The sequence below is a fragment of the Sciurus vulgaris genome, assembly GCF_902686455.1.
Source record: "Sciurus vulgaris genome assembly, chromosome: X".
In the NCBI taxonomy this organism is placed as follows: Eukaryota; Metazoa; Chordata; class Mammalia; order Rodentia; family Sciuridae; genus Sciurus; species Sciurus vulgaris.
Genome location: NC_136471.1, coordinates 85,150,335 through 85,165,315, shown reverse-complemented (window position 1 = coordinate 85,165,315; position 14,981 = coordinate 85,150,335). Strand labels below are relative to the sequence as shown.

Here is a 14,981-nt window from a genome sequence, read left to right as displayed (position 1 = left end):
CCAAGAAGTATTATCTTTGTTTCATATAATAAGTATTTGTATAACCTTAAAATATTTTTTTCTGAAGTGATTGTCCCAATTTCCATTTCCAGATGTAATGTTGAATATTTCTCTACATCTCCAACAATACTTTGTTTTAATCTTTTAATTTTTTACAGACTGCATTTTGATTCGTTTTACACAAATGGGGTACATCATTTCATTTCTATGGTTGTACACGATGTAGATTCATACCATTCGTGTAATCATACATGTACATAGGGTAATGATATCTGTCTCATTCCACCATTTTTCATACTCCCCTCCCTCTCATTTCCTTCTACATAATCTAAAGTTCCCCCATTCTTCTCTCACTCCCCACCCCCACACCCCCATTATATACCATTCTCCACTTATCAGGAAAAACATCCACCTTTGTTTTATTGGGATTGACTTATTTCACTTAGCATGATATTCTCCAATTCCATCCATTTATTTGCAAATGCCATAATATTATTCTTCTTTATGGCTGAATAATATTCCATTGAGTATATATACCACAGTTTCTTTATCTATTCATCTATTGAAGGGCATCTAGGTTGGTTCCACAATCTGGCTATGGTGAATTGAGCAGCTCTGAACATTGATGTGGCTTTGTTACTGTAGTATGCTGATTTTAATTCCTTTGGGTATAAACCGAGGAGTGAGATAACTGGGTCAAAAGGTGGGTCCATTCCAAGTTTTCTGAGGAATCTCCATACTGCCTTCCAGACTGGTTTCACCAATTTGCCACTCCACCAGCAATGTACAAGTGTGCCTTTTTCCCCACATCCACACCAACATCTATTATTGTTTGTGTTCTTGATAATAGCCATTCTAAGTGGAGTAAGATGAAATCTTAGAGTTGTTTTAATTTACATTTCTCTAATTACTAGAGATGTTGAAAATTTTCATATATTTATTAATTGCCTGTATGTCTTCTTGTGTAAAGTGTCTGTCCAGTTCCTTGGCCCATTTATTGATTGGGTTTCTTTGTATTTTTTGTGTAAAGTTTTGTAAGTTCTTTATAAATTTTGGAGATAAGGGCTCTATCTGAAGTGTGTGCGGAAAAGATCATCTCCCACTCTGTAGGCTGTCTCTTCACATTCTTGATTGTATTCTTTGCTGAGAAAAACTTTTTAGTTTGAGTCCATCCCATTTATTGATTCTTGCTGTGATTTCTTGTTCTTTGGGAGTCTTCTTGAGGAAGTCAGATCCTAAGCCAACATGATGAAGATTTGGGCCTAGTTTGTCTTCCATTGGTGCAAGGTCTCTGGTCTTTGCATCCGTGGGATAAACCCCACTTGATCATGGTGCACTATCTTTTAAATATATTTTTGTATGTGATTTGCCAGTATTTTGTTAAGGATTTTTGCATCTATGTTCATCAGGGATATTGGTCTAAAGTTTTCTTTCCTTGATGTGTCTTTGTCTGGTTTTGGTATCAGAGAGATACTAGTCTCATAGAATGAATTGGGAAGGGTTCCCTCTTTTTCTATTTCCTGGAATACTTTGAGGAGTATAGTATCAGTTATTCTTTAAAGGTCTTGTAGAATTCAGCTGAGAATCCATCTGGTCCAGGGCTTATCTTGGTTGGTAAGCTTTTGATGACTTCTTCTATTTTGGTGCTTGAAATTGATCTGTTCAGATTGTGTACGTCTTCCTGATTCAGTTTGGGAGGATCATATGTCCCTAAAACTTTGTCAGTGTCTTTGATATTTTCTGTTTTGTTGGAGTATAGATTTTCAAAGTAGCTTCTAATTATGTAATGTGTTTCAATGGTGTCTGTCATGATCTTTCCTTTCTCATCACGTATTCTAGTAATTTGAGTTTTCTCTCTCCTTTCTTCATTAGTGTGGCTAGGGGTTTATCAATTTTGTTTACTTTTTCAAAGAACCAACTTTTTGTTTTGTCAATTTTTTGAATTGTTTCTCTTGTTTCAATTTCATTGATTTCAGCTCTGATTTTAATTATTTTCTGTCTTCTACTATTTTTGGTGTTGATCTGTTCTTCTTTTCCTAGGGCTTTGAGATGTAATGTTAGGTCATTTAGTTGTTGACTTTTTATTTTTTAATGTATGAGCTCAATGTAGTGAACTTTCCTCTTAGTACTGCTTTCAGAGTATCCCAGAGATTTTGATATGTTGTGTCATTGTTCTCATTTACCTCTAAGAATTTTTTTTATTTCTTCCCTGATGTCTTCTGTTATCATTGTATCATTCAATAGCATATTATTTAGTCTCCAGGTGTATGACTAGTTTTTGATTGTTATTTTATCATTCATTTCTAATTACATTCCATTATGGTCTGGTAGGATATAGGGTAGGATCTCTATTTTTTTGTATTTACTAATGGCTTCTTTGTGGCATAGCATATGGTCTATTTTGGAAAAGGATCCATGAGCTGCTGAGAAGAAAGTATATTTGCTCAATGATGTATGAAATACTCTGTAAATATCCATTAAATCTATATCATTGATTGTATTATTTACTTCTGTAGTTTCTTTGTTCAGTTTTTGTTTAGAGGATCTATCCAGTGGTGAGAGCAGTGTGTTAAAGTCCCCCACTATTAATGTTTTGGTGTATTTGATTCTTAAAATTGAGAACAGTTTGCTTGATATACATAGATGTCCCATTGTTTGGAGCATAAATATTTAAAATTGTTATATCTTGCTGTTTTATGCTTCCCTTAAGCAGTACAAAATGTCCTTCTTTATCCCTTCTAACTTAGTTTTGGAGTCCACTTTATCTGATATGAGGATGGAGACCCCTGCTTTTTTACTGGGTCCATGTGCATGGTATGTTTTTCCCACCCTTTCACCTTTAGTCTGTGGATGTCTTTTTCTGTGAGATGAGTCTCTTGAAGGCAGCATATTGTTGGGGCTTTCTTTTTAATCCAATCTGCCAGTCTATGTCTTTTGATTATTGAGTTTAGGCCATTGACATTCAGGGTTATTATTGTGATATGATTTGTATTCCTGGTCATTTTGGCTTATTTTTTGGTTTTTAAACCTGACTTGGTTTCTCCTTTGATTGGCTTTACTTTAGGGTAGTTCCTCCCTATGCTGACTTGTATTGTTGCTTCCTCCTCACAAAATATTTTGCTGAGAATGTTCTATAGAGCAGGCTTTCTATTTGTAAATTCATTTAACTTTTGTTTATCATGGAAAAATTTTATTTCATTGTCAAATCTGAAGGTTAGTTTTGCTGGGTATAGGATTCTTGGTTGGCACCTCTGTTCTTTCAGAGCTTGACATATATTGTTCCAGGCCCTTCTTGCTTTTAGTGTCTGGGCTGAGAAATCTGCTGATATCTGTATTGGTTTCCCCTTACATGTAATTTGACACTTTTCTCTCACAGCCTTTAAATTCCTATCTTTATTTTGTATGTGAGGTATTTTCACTATAATGTGTCTTGGTGTGGATCTGTTGTAATTTTGTGCACCTGGTGTTCTGTACACCTCTTGTAATTGATTTTCCATTTCATTCTTCAGGTTTGGGAGATTTTCTGATAGTATTTTGTTGAACAGGTTGTTCATTCCTTTGGTTTGTATCTCTGTGCCTTCCTCAATACCAATAATTCTTAAATTCAGTCTTTTCATGATATCCCACAATTCTTGAAGTTTCTGTTCATGACTTCTTAACATCTTCTCAGGTTGTTCAACTTTATTTTCAAGATTAAATATTTTGTCTTCATTGTCTGAGATTCTGTCTTCCACGAGATCTATTCGATTGGTGATACTTTCTATCGAGTTTTTATTTTGGCTAGTCATTTCTTTCATTTCAAGTATTTGTGTTTGGTTTTTTTCCCAGAATCTCTATCTCTTTATTGAACTGTTCTTTTGCTTCCTGCATTTGGTCTTTTAACTGTTTACTAGAATGGTCATGCACTGCCTGCATTTGCTCTCTTATCTCATCTTTTTCTTCATGGATCATTTTAAGTATGCAGATTCTAAACTCTTTTTCTGTCATTTCTACTGCCATGCTGTCATTGGATTCTATCACAATAGCATTGTGGTTTGTTAGGGACACGTTATTCCCCTGTTTGTTTTTTCCATATTGATTCTGTATATTCCCCTCTAGCAGTGAAGACCAGAGATACTGAAGTTCCCCCTCTGCAGGCTTATTATGACCCTGCAGTTTTCCACTACCTCTCCTTTGAAGGGGAGATCAATACCAGTAGCACCCAATACAGAGAAAATGTAGCCCTGAACCAGATAGCCCCTATAAAGTCTTTATCATTATTGTAATGAACAGGATGAGTTTGATTACTATTTACAGTATTTCTAGTTGTGAACAAGAGGATGGGGAAGGGTGTAGGATGTAAGTGAGTAAATAGAGGTACCTCTCGAAGGGCCTCCAGTCTCCTGTAGGTGTCTCAGGAAGGGAGCCACCCTTCCAATGATGGTGGGCACACCCTCAGGAATAATTCAGAATGCCTGCACCAGCCTCCAAAGAAGTTGGGGAGCCCCAGCGAGGGTGTGCTGAGTCAGCATGGAGGCAGGCGCAGTGTCCTTCAGCAGTGGGGGGACAGGCAGGCAGGCTCTGCTACCGGCCTCCATACTCAGTGTGGGGGGCAGGCAGGCTCAGCAACCCATCTCCAACAATACTTGTTCTTGTATTTCTAAAACAATATTATGACCATTCTAGTGGTATAAAACAGTATCTCCTTACAGTTTTTGTTTTTTTTTTCTTTTGTGTGTGTGTGTGTGTGTGTGTGTGTGTGTGTGTGTGTGTGTGTGTGCAGTGCTGGGAGTTGATCCTAGGGCCTGGTGCATGTGACACAAGCACTCTACCAACTGAGCCATATCCCCAGCTCTCCTTGTAGTTTTAACTTGCATTTTCCTAATGACTCACATTGCTGAGCATCTCTTCATGGGTTCATTTGCCACACATATGCTTTTTGGGTAAATTATCTATATTCAAATATTTTGCCATTTTTGATTGGATTTTTTTGCTTACTAATTGTGAATTTTGAGTATTCTTTATATTTTCTAAATGCAGGCCCTTCATCAAGCATTTGCTTTGCAAAGATGTTTTCTCAAACTGACTCCTCTCTGTTCATTCAAGAAGAAATAAAGATCCCCCAAGATAAGTATAAACTAAAAGAATGCATGACCACTGAAGCAAAATTGCAGAAGATACTCAAAGATATCCTATACAAAGATTTGAAAGCAAGATAAATCACAAAAGCACAGAAAAAAAAGCACCCTGGAAAAGAAGCTAAGAAAATGAGAAATAGGAAAGAATCAAACATCATTCTTTCAGTAAATCATTAAATCTATAAGATAAACTAAAGGGGAAATGAATATAAAATTCTCAAAACAACATAAAGAAAAGTAACACAATGACAGGAGCTAGTACATTTCCTTCACAATATACTTGAATAAAATTTATCTGAAGTTTGTAATTAAAATTTGTGGCCTAGCTGTGAAATTAAAAAGACCCAACTATTTGCAAAACAGTCATTTACCAGCAAAGACTTACAGAGATGGAAGGTGAAAAAATGGAGAATGATATTATAATCAAACGGAATCCAAAAGTATTGGCTATATTTATATCTTACAAAATAGACTGCAAGCCAAAATTGGTCAAAAGAGATAAAGAATTTCACTACAAATTGGTAAAGAGAAACCACTAATTAATAATATATGATTGTTCAAAAATAAATAAATAAAGACGTGAGAGGAAGAGCAACAAGTAGAAGAGAGAGAAAAGAGAGAGCAAGACAGGAAGGAAAGGGGAGTGAGAATTGGGATTAATAATTAAATTCCTTGTATGTATAATTTATGCCAAAAGGAACACAAATAATATGAATAAATATAATGCTATCAATTAAAAATTGTTTTTCAAGCTGCATGACTTTATTTCCCCCACCCCCCAAAGGGTTGCTTTTCCTTATTGTAAACAAATGGGATACATGTTGTTTCTCTATTTGTACATGGAGTCAAGGCATACCATTTGTGTAATCATAAATTTACATAGAACAATGTTGTTTGATTCATTCTGTTATTTTTTCACTTCCCCCCACCCCTCCCACCCCTCTTCTCACTCTATACAGTCCTTCCTTCCTCCATTTTTACCAATCTCATTATCCCTAACCCTAAACCTAACCCTAACCCTAACACTAACCCCTGCCACCCCCATATACGTCCTCATCTGCTTATCAGCGAGATCAATCATCTTTTAGTTTTTGAGATTGGCTTATCTCACATAGCATGATATTCTCCAATTTCATCCATTTGCCTGCAAATGCCATAATTCTATCATTCTTCATGGTGGAGTAATATTCCATTGTATATATATGCCACAGTTTCTTTATCCATTCATCAACTGAAGGACATCTAGGTTGGTTCCACAATCTGGCTATGGTGAACTGAGAAGCTATGAACATTGATGTGGCTGTATCTCTGTAGTATGCTGATTTTACGTCCTTTGGGTAGAGGCCAAGGAGTGGGATAGCTGGGTCAAATGGTGGTTCCATTCCAAGCTTTCTGAAGAATCTCCATACTGCTTTCCAGAGTGATTGCACTGATTTGCAACCCCACCAGCAATGTATGAGTGTACCTTTTTCCCCACATCCTCACCAACACCTATTGTTGCTTGTGTTCTTGATAATCGCCATTCTAATTGGGCTGAGATGAAATCTTAGGGTAGTTTTGATTTGCATTTCTCTTATTACTAGAGATGTTGAACATTTTTTCATATATCTGTTGATTGCTTGTAGATCTTCGTCTGTGACGTGTCGGTTCCTTAGCCCATTTGTTGATTGGATTATTTGTATTCATCGTGTAGAGTTTTTTGAGTATTTATACATTCTGGAAATAGTGCTCTATCTGAAGTATGAGTGGCAAAGATATTCTCCCACTCTGTAGGCTCTCTCTTCACAATACTGATAGTTGCCATTGCTGAGACAAAGTTTTTAGTTTGAATCTATCCCAGTTGTTGACTCTTGCTTTTATTTCTTGTGCTATGGGAGTCCTATTAAGGAAGTCTGATCCTAAGCCAACAAGTTGAAGATTTGGACCTACTTTTTCTTCTATAAGATGCAGGGTCTCTGGTCTGATTCTGAGGTCCTTGATCCATTTTGAGTTGAGTTTTGTGCAGGGTGAGAGATAGGGATTTAATTTCATTCTGTTGCATATGGTTTTCCACTTTTCCCAGCACAATTTGTTGAAGAGGCTCTATTCTCCATTGCATATTTTTGGCACCTATGTCTACTATGAGAAAATTGTATTTATTTGGGTTTGTGTCCATGTCCTCTATTCTGTACCATTGATCTACCTGTCTATTTTGGTACCAATACCATGCCGTTTTTGTTGCTATTGATTTGTAATAGAGTTAAAGATCTGGTATTGCGATACCCCCTGCTTCGCTCTTTCTACTCAGGATTGCTTTAGCTATTCTGGGTTTTATATTCTTCCAGATGAATTTCATAATTCCTTGCTCTATTTCTGTAAGGTACATCATTGGGATTTTAATTGGAATTGCATTGAATCTGTATAGCACGTTAGGTAGTATGGCCATTTTGACAATATTAATTCTGCCTATCCAAGAATATGTGAGATCTTTCCACCTTCTAAGGTTGTCTTTAATTTCTTTCTTTTGTGTTCTGTAGCTCTCATTGTAGAGGTCTTTCACCTCTTTTGTGAGATTGATTCCCAAGTATTTTATTTTCTTCGATGCTATTGTGAATGGGGTAGATTTCCTAATTTCTCTTTCTGAAGATTCATGACTTATGTATAAGAATGCATTGGATTTATGAGCATTGATCTTGTAACCTGCTACTTTACTGAATTCACTTATGAGTTCTAAGAGTTTTCTGGTGGAATTTCCAGGTTCCTCTAAATATGTAATCGTGTCATCACTGAACAGGGATAGTTTGAGTTCTTCTTTTCTAATTTGTATCCCTTTAATTTGTTTGGTTTGTCTAATGGCTCTGGATAGAGTCTCAAGGACGATGTTGAATAGAACTGGTGAAAGAGGGCATCCCTGCCTTGTTCCAGTTTTTAGGGGGAATGCTTTCAGTTTTTCACCATTTAGAATGATATTGGCCACGGGCTTTGAGTAGATGGCCTTTACAATGTTAAGGAATGTTCCCACTACCCTGATTTTTTCTAATGTTTTGAGCATGAAGGGATGCTGTATTTTATCGAATGCTTTTTCTGCAACTATTGAAATGATCATGTGATTCTTAACTTTTAGTCTGTTGATATGGTGAATGACATTTATTGATTTCCGGATGTTGAACCAACCTTGCATCCCTGGGATAAAACCCACTTGATCGTGGTGCACTGTCTTTTTAATATATTTTTGCATGCAATTTGCTAAAATTTTGATGAGAATTTTTGCGTCAAAGTTCATTAAAGATATTGGTCTGAAATTTTCTTTCCTTGATGTGTCTCTGTCTGGTTTAGGTATCAGGGTGATATTGGCTTCATAGAACAAGTTTGGAAGGGTTCCATCCTCTTCTATTTCATGGAATACTTTGAGGAGTATTGGAATGAGCTCTTCTTTAAAGGTTTTGTAGAACTCAGCTGAGAACCCATCTAGTCCCGGACTTTTCTTTGTTGGTAGGCTTTTGATGACCTCTTCTATTTCATTGCTTGAAATTGATTTATTTAAGTTCTGTATGTCCTCCTGGTTCAGTTTAGGTAATTCATATGTCTCTAGAAACTTGTTGATGTCTTCAAGGTTTTCTGTTTTGTTGGAATATAGATTATCATAATAGCTTCTAATTATGTTTTGTATTTCACTCGTGTCTGTTGTGATATTTCCTTGTTAATTCTGAATTTTAGTAATATGAGTTTTCTCTTTCTTTTTGTTAGTGTGGCTAATTGTTTATCAATTTTGTTTATTTTTTCAAAGAACCAACTATTTATTTTGTTAATTTTTCCGATCGTTTCTTTTGTTTCAATTTCGTTGGTTTCGGCTCTGATTTTAACTATTTCCTGTCTTCTACTACATTTGGTGTTGGTCTGCTCTTCTTTTTCTAGGGCTTTGAGTTGTAGTGTTAAGTCGTTTATTTGTTGACTTCTACTTCTTTTGTTGAATGCGCTCCATGAAATAAATCTTCCTCTAAGTACTGTTTTCATAGTGTCCCAGAGATTTTGATATGATGTGTCTTTTTTCTTGTTACTTCTAATAATTTTTTTGTTTCCCTCCTGATGTCTTCTCTTATCCATTCATCATTTAAAATAGTGTATTATTTAATCTCCAGGTATTAGAGAAGTTTCTGTTTTTTATTCTGTCATTTATTTCTAATTTCAATCCATTATGATCTGAGAGAGTACAAGGTAGTATCTCTATCTTCTTGTATTTGCTAATCGTAGCTTTGTGGCATAAAATATGGTCTACTTTAAAGAAGGATCCATGTGCTGCTGAGAAGAAAGTGTATTCATTATTTGTTGGATGGTATATTCTATATATGTCCGTTAAGTCTAAATTGTTGATTGTGTTATTGAAATCTATGGTTTCTTTATTCAATTTGTGTTTGGAAGATCTATCCAGCGGTGAGAGACGTGTGTTTAACTCGCCTAGTATTATTGTGTTGTGGTCTATTTGACTTCTGGAATTGAGATGGATTTGTTTGACGTACATGGATGAGCCAATGTTCGGGGCATAGATATTTATGATTGTTATGTCTTGCTGATTTATGCTTCCCTTAAGCAGTATGTAATGTCCTTCATTATCCCGTCTGACTAGTTTTGGCTTGAAGTTCACATTATCTGAAATGAGGATGGATACTCCAGCTTTTTTGCTGTGTCTATGTACAAGGTATGTTTTTCCCATCCTTTCACTTTTTGTCTATGTGTATCTCTTTCTATGAGATGAGTCTCTTGCAGGCAGCATATTGTTGTATTTTTCTTTTTAATCCAATCTGCCAGTCTATGTCTTTTGACTGATGAGTTCAGCCCATTAACATTCAGGTTATTATTGTGATATGATTTGTATTCCCAGTCATTTCACTCATTTTTGGTTTTTGACATGATTTAGTTTCTCCTTTATTTGGCTATTCCTTTAGGCTAGTTCCACCTGTTGTTGATTTTCATCGTTGTTTTTCATCTCTTCCTCATGGAATATTTTGCTGAGAATGTTCTGTAATGCCGGCTTTCTTTTTGTAAATTCTTTTAGCTTTTGTTTATCATGGAAGGATCTTATTTCATCGTCAAATCTGAAAGTAAGTTTTACTGGGTATAAGATTCTTGGTTGGCATCCATTTTCTTTCAGGGCTTAGTAAATGTTGTTCCAGGCCCTTCTAGCTTTTAGGGTCTGGATTGAAAACTCTGCTGATATCCTTATTGGTTTCCCCCTGAATGTTATTTGATTCCTTTCTCTCACGGCCTTTAAAATTCTGTTTTTATTTTGTATGTTAGGTATTTTCATAATAATGTGCCTTGGTGTGGGTCTGTTGTAATTTTGTATATTTGGAGTCCTATAAGCCTCTTGTACTTGGTTTTCCATTTCATTCTTCAGATTTGGGAAATTTTCTGATATTATTTCATTGAATAGATTGTTCATTCCTTTGGTTTGTTTCTCTAAGCCTTCCTCAATCTCAATAATTCTTAAATTTGGCCTTTTCATGATATCCCATAATTCTTGTAGATTCTGTTCATGATTTCTTACCATCTTTTCTGTTTGGTCAACTTTGTTTTCAAGATTAAATATTTTGTCTTCAATATCTGAGGTTCTGTCTTCAGGTGTTCTATCCTATTGGTTATGCTTTCTATGGAGTTTTTAACTTGGTTTATTGTTTCCTTCATTTCAAGGATTTCTGTTTGTTTGGTTTTTTTTTTCAATATCTCTAACTCTTTATTGAAATGATCCCTTGCTTCCCGTATTTGCTCCTTTAACTGTTGATTGGTGTGATCATTTAATGCCTGCATTTGCTCTTTCATCTCCTCCTTCAATGCCTGCATTTGCTCTTTCATCTCCTTGTTTGCTTCCATCATTGTTTTAATTATGTACATTCTGAACTCCCTTTCTGACATTTCTTCTGCTGTGCTGTCATTGGGTTTTATTGATATAGTATCTAGGTGTGTTTGGGACATTTTCTTCCCTTGTTTTCTCATATTGGTGAGATGTCAGTGGGACTTTGTGATATTGCAGAATTCTTCTATTGGCTTATAGTGTCCCTGTAGATTTTCAGTGTATCACCTCCCTGCCTTCAGTATCCTGAAGTTTTGGCGTAACTTGATAATGCAGTGCTTCCAAGGAAAACTGCCCCTTGCCTGCTACTGATTCCAGGACTTGGAGCTGGCTGAGTGTGGAAAGACTCTCAGTGCGGGGCCTGCTCTGAGAAGCTAGCCTGGAAAGGCGCTTCCCACCAGAGGGAGCCGGGCTGCTTGGGAAGTCCCTGGCTGCCCTGTCCTTTTCTCTGAAGCTGCTTGCGGGCCGGAGCTCACCACTAGCTCCAGGACTTGGAGCTGGTTCTGCGCATAAAGGCTCTCACTGGGGGGCCTGCTCCGAGAAGCTGGCCGTGTGGGAGGAGCCCACTGCTAGAGTGATCAGGGCTACCTGGGGAGGACTCTAGCTGCCCTGCCCTGTTCTGATAAGCTGCCCCTATCCGGGCCTGCTGCCCAGGCTGAGCTTTAAAAATATTTTAAAAATAAAAATCTAGACTAAATACAAAAAGAAAATATGATTATAAATATATATGCAGTTAACAATGGAGCACACAGTTTTATAAAATAAACACTACAGGACTTAAAAGAAAGATAGACCCTGATGGAATAATAGCAGAATATTTCAATACTCCACTCCCTAATAGATAGATCTTCTAGACAAAAAATCTATAAACAGCAGAGTTAAATTGAACTATACATCAAACGGACTAAACAGATATGTACAGAATAGTTCATCCAACAACTACAGATTTCACATTCTATTTATAAGTATGCAAAACTTATTTCAGAATAAATCACATTTTAGTCCATAAAATAAATCTTAACAAATACTGAAAATCAAAAGAAATTCCTGTTTTTTATAAGTTCATAACAGAATGAAAATGAAAACTGGAAGCTGGAAATCGTCAGTCAGAGAAACTATGAAAATTATTCAAATATGTGAATATTCAACAATATACTTTTGAAGACTTCAAGGAGAAATTTTAAAAATTCCAGAACAAAATGAAATGAAAACAAAACATATAGAATCTATGAAACACAATGAAAATAGTAACAAAAGGAAGTTCATATATTAGAAAAGCAAAAAAGATCTCAAATGATATCTAAAATTAATGATGCTTCTCAAAGACTGGGACAAGCAAGAATAAATCAAACTCAAAAATCACTAGAAGGAAAGAAATCATAAATATCAGTAGAAAAATTGGTAAACAGAACACTACAAGTATAATACAGAGGATCTATGAAATAGAGTTGGTTCTTTGGAAAGGAGAGCAGAATGATAAACCCTCATCCAAACTAACCATAAAAAGGAGAAGATCCAAATAAAATTATGGGGAGAATTGATATTACAATAGATGCCACTAAAATTCAGGATCATTAAGGAATATCTCAAAAAATAATACGCTAAAAAATAGAAAAATCTAGAAGTTGATAAATTTTTAGACACATATGATGTACCAAAATTGAACCAAGAGGACATAAAAAGCCTAAATAGGAGACACCAATGGATCACGAGTCCACCATTGTATGCCCACTGCTGAGGGTTAGAAGTCCACCTCCCAGAGGAAAGACCGAATGCTACACCTCAACGACAGCGTCCTCCTACTGCAGGGGCAGCACATACAGAACTGAAAAACCGTTGAATGCCAGGCTGATTGGAATAAGGAACTACAACCCCCAAAGTGCATTGTGCCACAGGGTTGTGGGAAGCAGTGACATCTTTGGCTTTCCTGTAGCACCCACCACAGAGCCATGGTCCATGCCTTCCTCATCCATATCTTGAGGGCCTCAAATGCAGAGGATACTGGCCTTTGTCGAGTGCTCTACTCCTGTGTCTTTGGCGCTGAGAAATCACCTGATGATCCTCGACCACATGGTGAAGAGAGGGACAGGCTTCTCTGCAATGAGCAGATTTTGGCGGTGGCCAGGCAGGTGGAGTCAATGTGCCAGCTGCAGCAGCAGGCATCCGGCCGACCCCCAGCAGACCTGCAGTCTCAATCCTTAGATGAGTCTGTGCACCTACAGGAGGCCCCAGGAGGGGCCTTCCACCTGGCAGCAGGGGACCCTTTCCAGGAGCTGAGAACAGTGGTGTGGCAGGGCGTGATTTCATTAGGCTTTGCCCTGGTGCTGGATGCCCATGAGAACCTGCTGCTGGTTGAGAGTACCCTCAGGCTTCTGTCCTGCCTCCTTGACCACCTCCAGCTGCTAACCACTGGCACCAACCTCCTGCTGCAGGCTGACCGCATTGAAGGCATCCTTACCCGCTTTCTACCCCCATGGTCAGCTGCTTTTCCTCAATGATAACTTTGCCCAGGTTCTGGAGAAGGAATTCAGTGCTGCCTGGCCCCAGAGACCCCTCACTGGAATGGGGCTCCCTGAGAGGACAGGGAAGGAATACAGTGATTGAACATATAGCCAGAGGAAGCTTGCCATCTGCCTCCTGCCTGACCTGTTTCTTGCTCTGATGTGCTGCCACGCCAGGACAGATGGATGGGACAAACTGGCAGAAAGGGGACCAATGAGAAGGTAGAAGTGGGACTGTGCCTGTTCTCAGGTCACCAGAATTACAGAACATCGGATCCTAAAACTGCCATGTGACTTACTCAGACCACTGAGGTCAGTCAGACCTGTCTTAGCCCCTGCCTTCCTCAAGCCCCATTAGCTGCCTAAAACTTAGTACACCTTCTCCTTCAAAAGCTCCAGTCATTGCAGACTCTCCTCATGGTAGGGAAGCTGGTCCCACACCCTGGCAGGCCCTGGCCTCTACCCTTGCACCTATTTAGGCATCATCATTGGAGATTTTGTTAACAAGGGCCTGCTGTCCATCTAGCTCCATCTCAGTTCAGAAACACTGTTCAGCAGGGGCATTCTATAGCCCCTTGTGTGCCAAGTCCTAGCCTATCAGGTAGAGTTAAGATGCAGCATTTGGGCTAGGCACAGTGGTGCATGGTTATAATCCCAGAGACTTGGGAGGCTGAGGCAGGAGAATCTCAAGTTCAAAGCCAGCCCAAGCAAAAGCAAGGCCCTAAGCAATTCAGTGAGACCCTGTCTCTAAACAAAACACAAAATAAGGCTGCAGATATGGCTCAGTGGTCGAGTGCCCCTGAGGTGAATCCCCAGTGCCACCGCCCCCTCAAAAAACAAAGATAATGGCATTTGGGAGGTCCGGCCTGGTTGACCTTGTCTTTCTTCTTTTGTATTAAAACTGTTGGCTGTGTGACCTTAAAAAAAAAAAAGCCTAAATAGATTAATAATAAGCAATGAGACTAAAATTTTAATAAAAAAAAGTCTCCCATCTCTCCTTCCCTGGTAAAAGGGAGGAAGAGTAGAATGAAATTGACTGAATTTTTCTATGTACATATATGAATATACCACACTGTATTTCACCTTCATGTATATCTATATAGTACAGATTTTTCAAAAGTCTATAAATAAGTAGAAAACAGACTAGTTGAATAGAAGAAGGGGTATAGGGGAGAGAGAAGGAAAGATAAAGAGGAAGTCCTGGGAACTAAACTGAAGCAAATTATATTCTGTTTGTGTAACCATACCAAAATGAGGAAGATTCAAGATGGTGGTCTAGAGGGAGGCTGCGTTCCTTGTTGCTCTGAAACGCCGGATTCAAGCAGAGGATATCTGTTTCTCAGTGAGGCAGTTTTTGCTGCTTATCGATCCCCTGCTCTTTACCCCATTTGTCTGCTGTGATCACCTGTGATCACGTGCAATCTGCCAGCATATCAACCCCTTTTTTGAGAGCAGATTGCTCACTGTCAGGTGTCTATCATCCGCCATTTGCCTGCCTCTCGCCTGTCCATCGCCTGCCTTACCCCTACCCAGCAC

At 38.0% G+C, this 14,981-nt stretch overlaps 1 protein-coding gene across 1 annotated transcript; it reads left to right on the top strand.

Annotated features, from left to right (window-relative positions):
- The first annotated feature begins 12,792 nt into the window (after positions 1–12,792).
- Positions 12,793–13,557, top strand: LOC306651276 (AP-5 complex subunit sigma-1-like). The gene has a single exon (XM_079123840.1). The coding sequence runs from the start codon at positions 12,894–12,896 to the stop codon at positions 13,440–13,442; it is 549 nt and encodes a 182-aa protein (XP_078979966.1). The 5' UTR covers positions 12,793–12,893; the 3' UTR covers positions 13,443–13,557.
- Positions 13,558–14,981: the final 1,424 nt, after the last annotated feature.

Excerpts from the sequence above, each read along its gene's own strand:
- LOC306651276 (XM_079123840.1), top strand. The coding sequence starts at position 12,894 with ATGGTCCATGCCTTCCTCATCCATATCTTGAGGGCCTCAAATGCAGAG.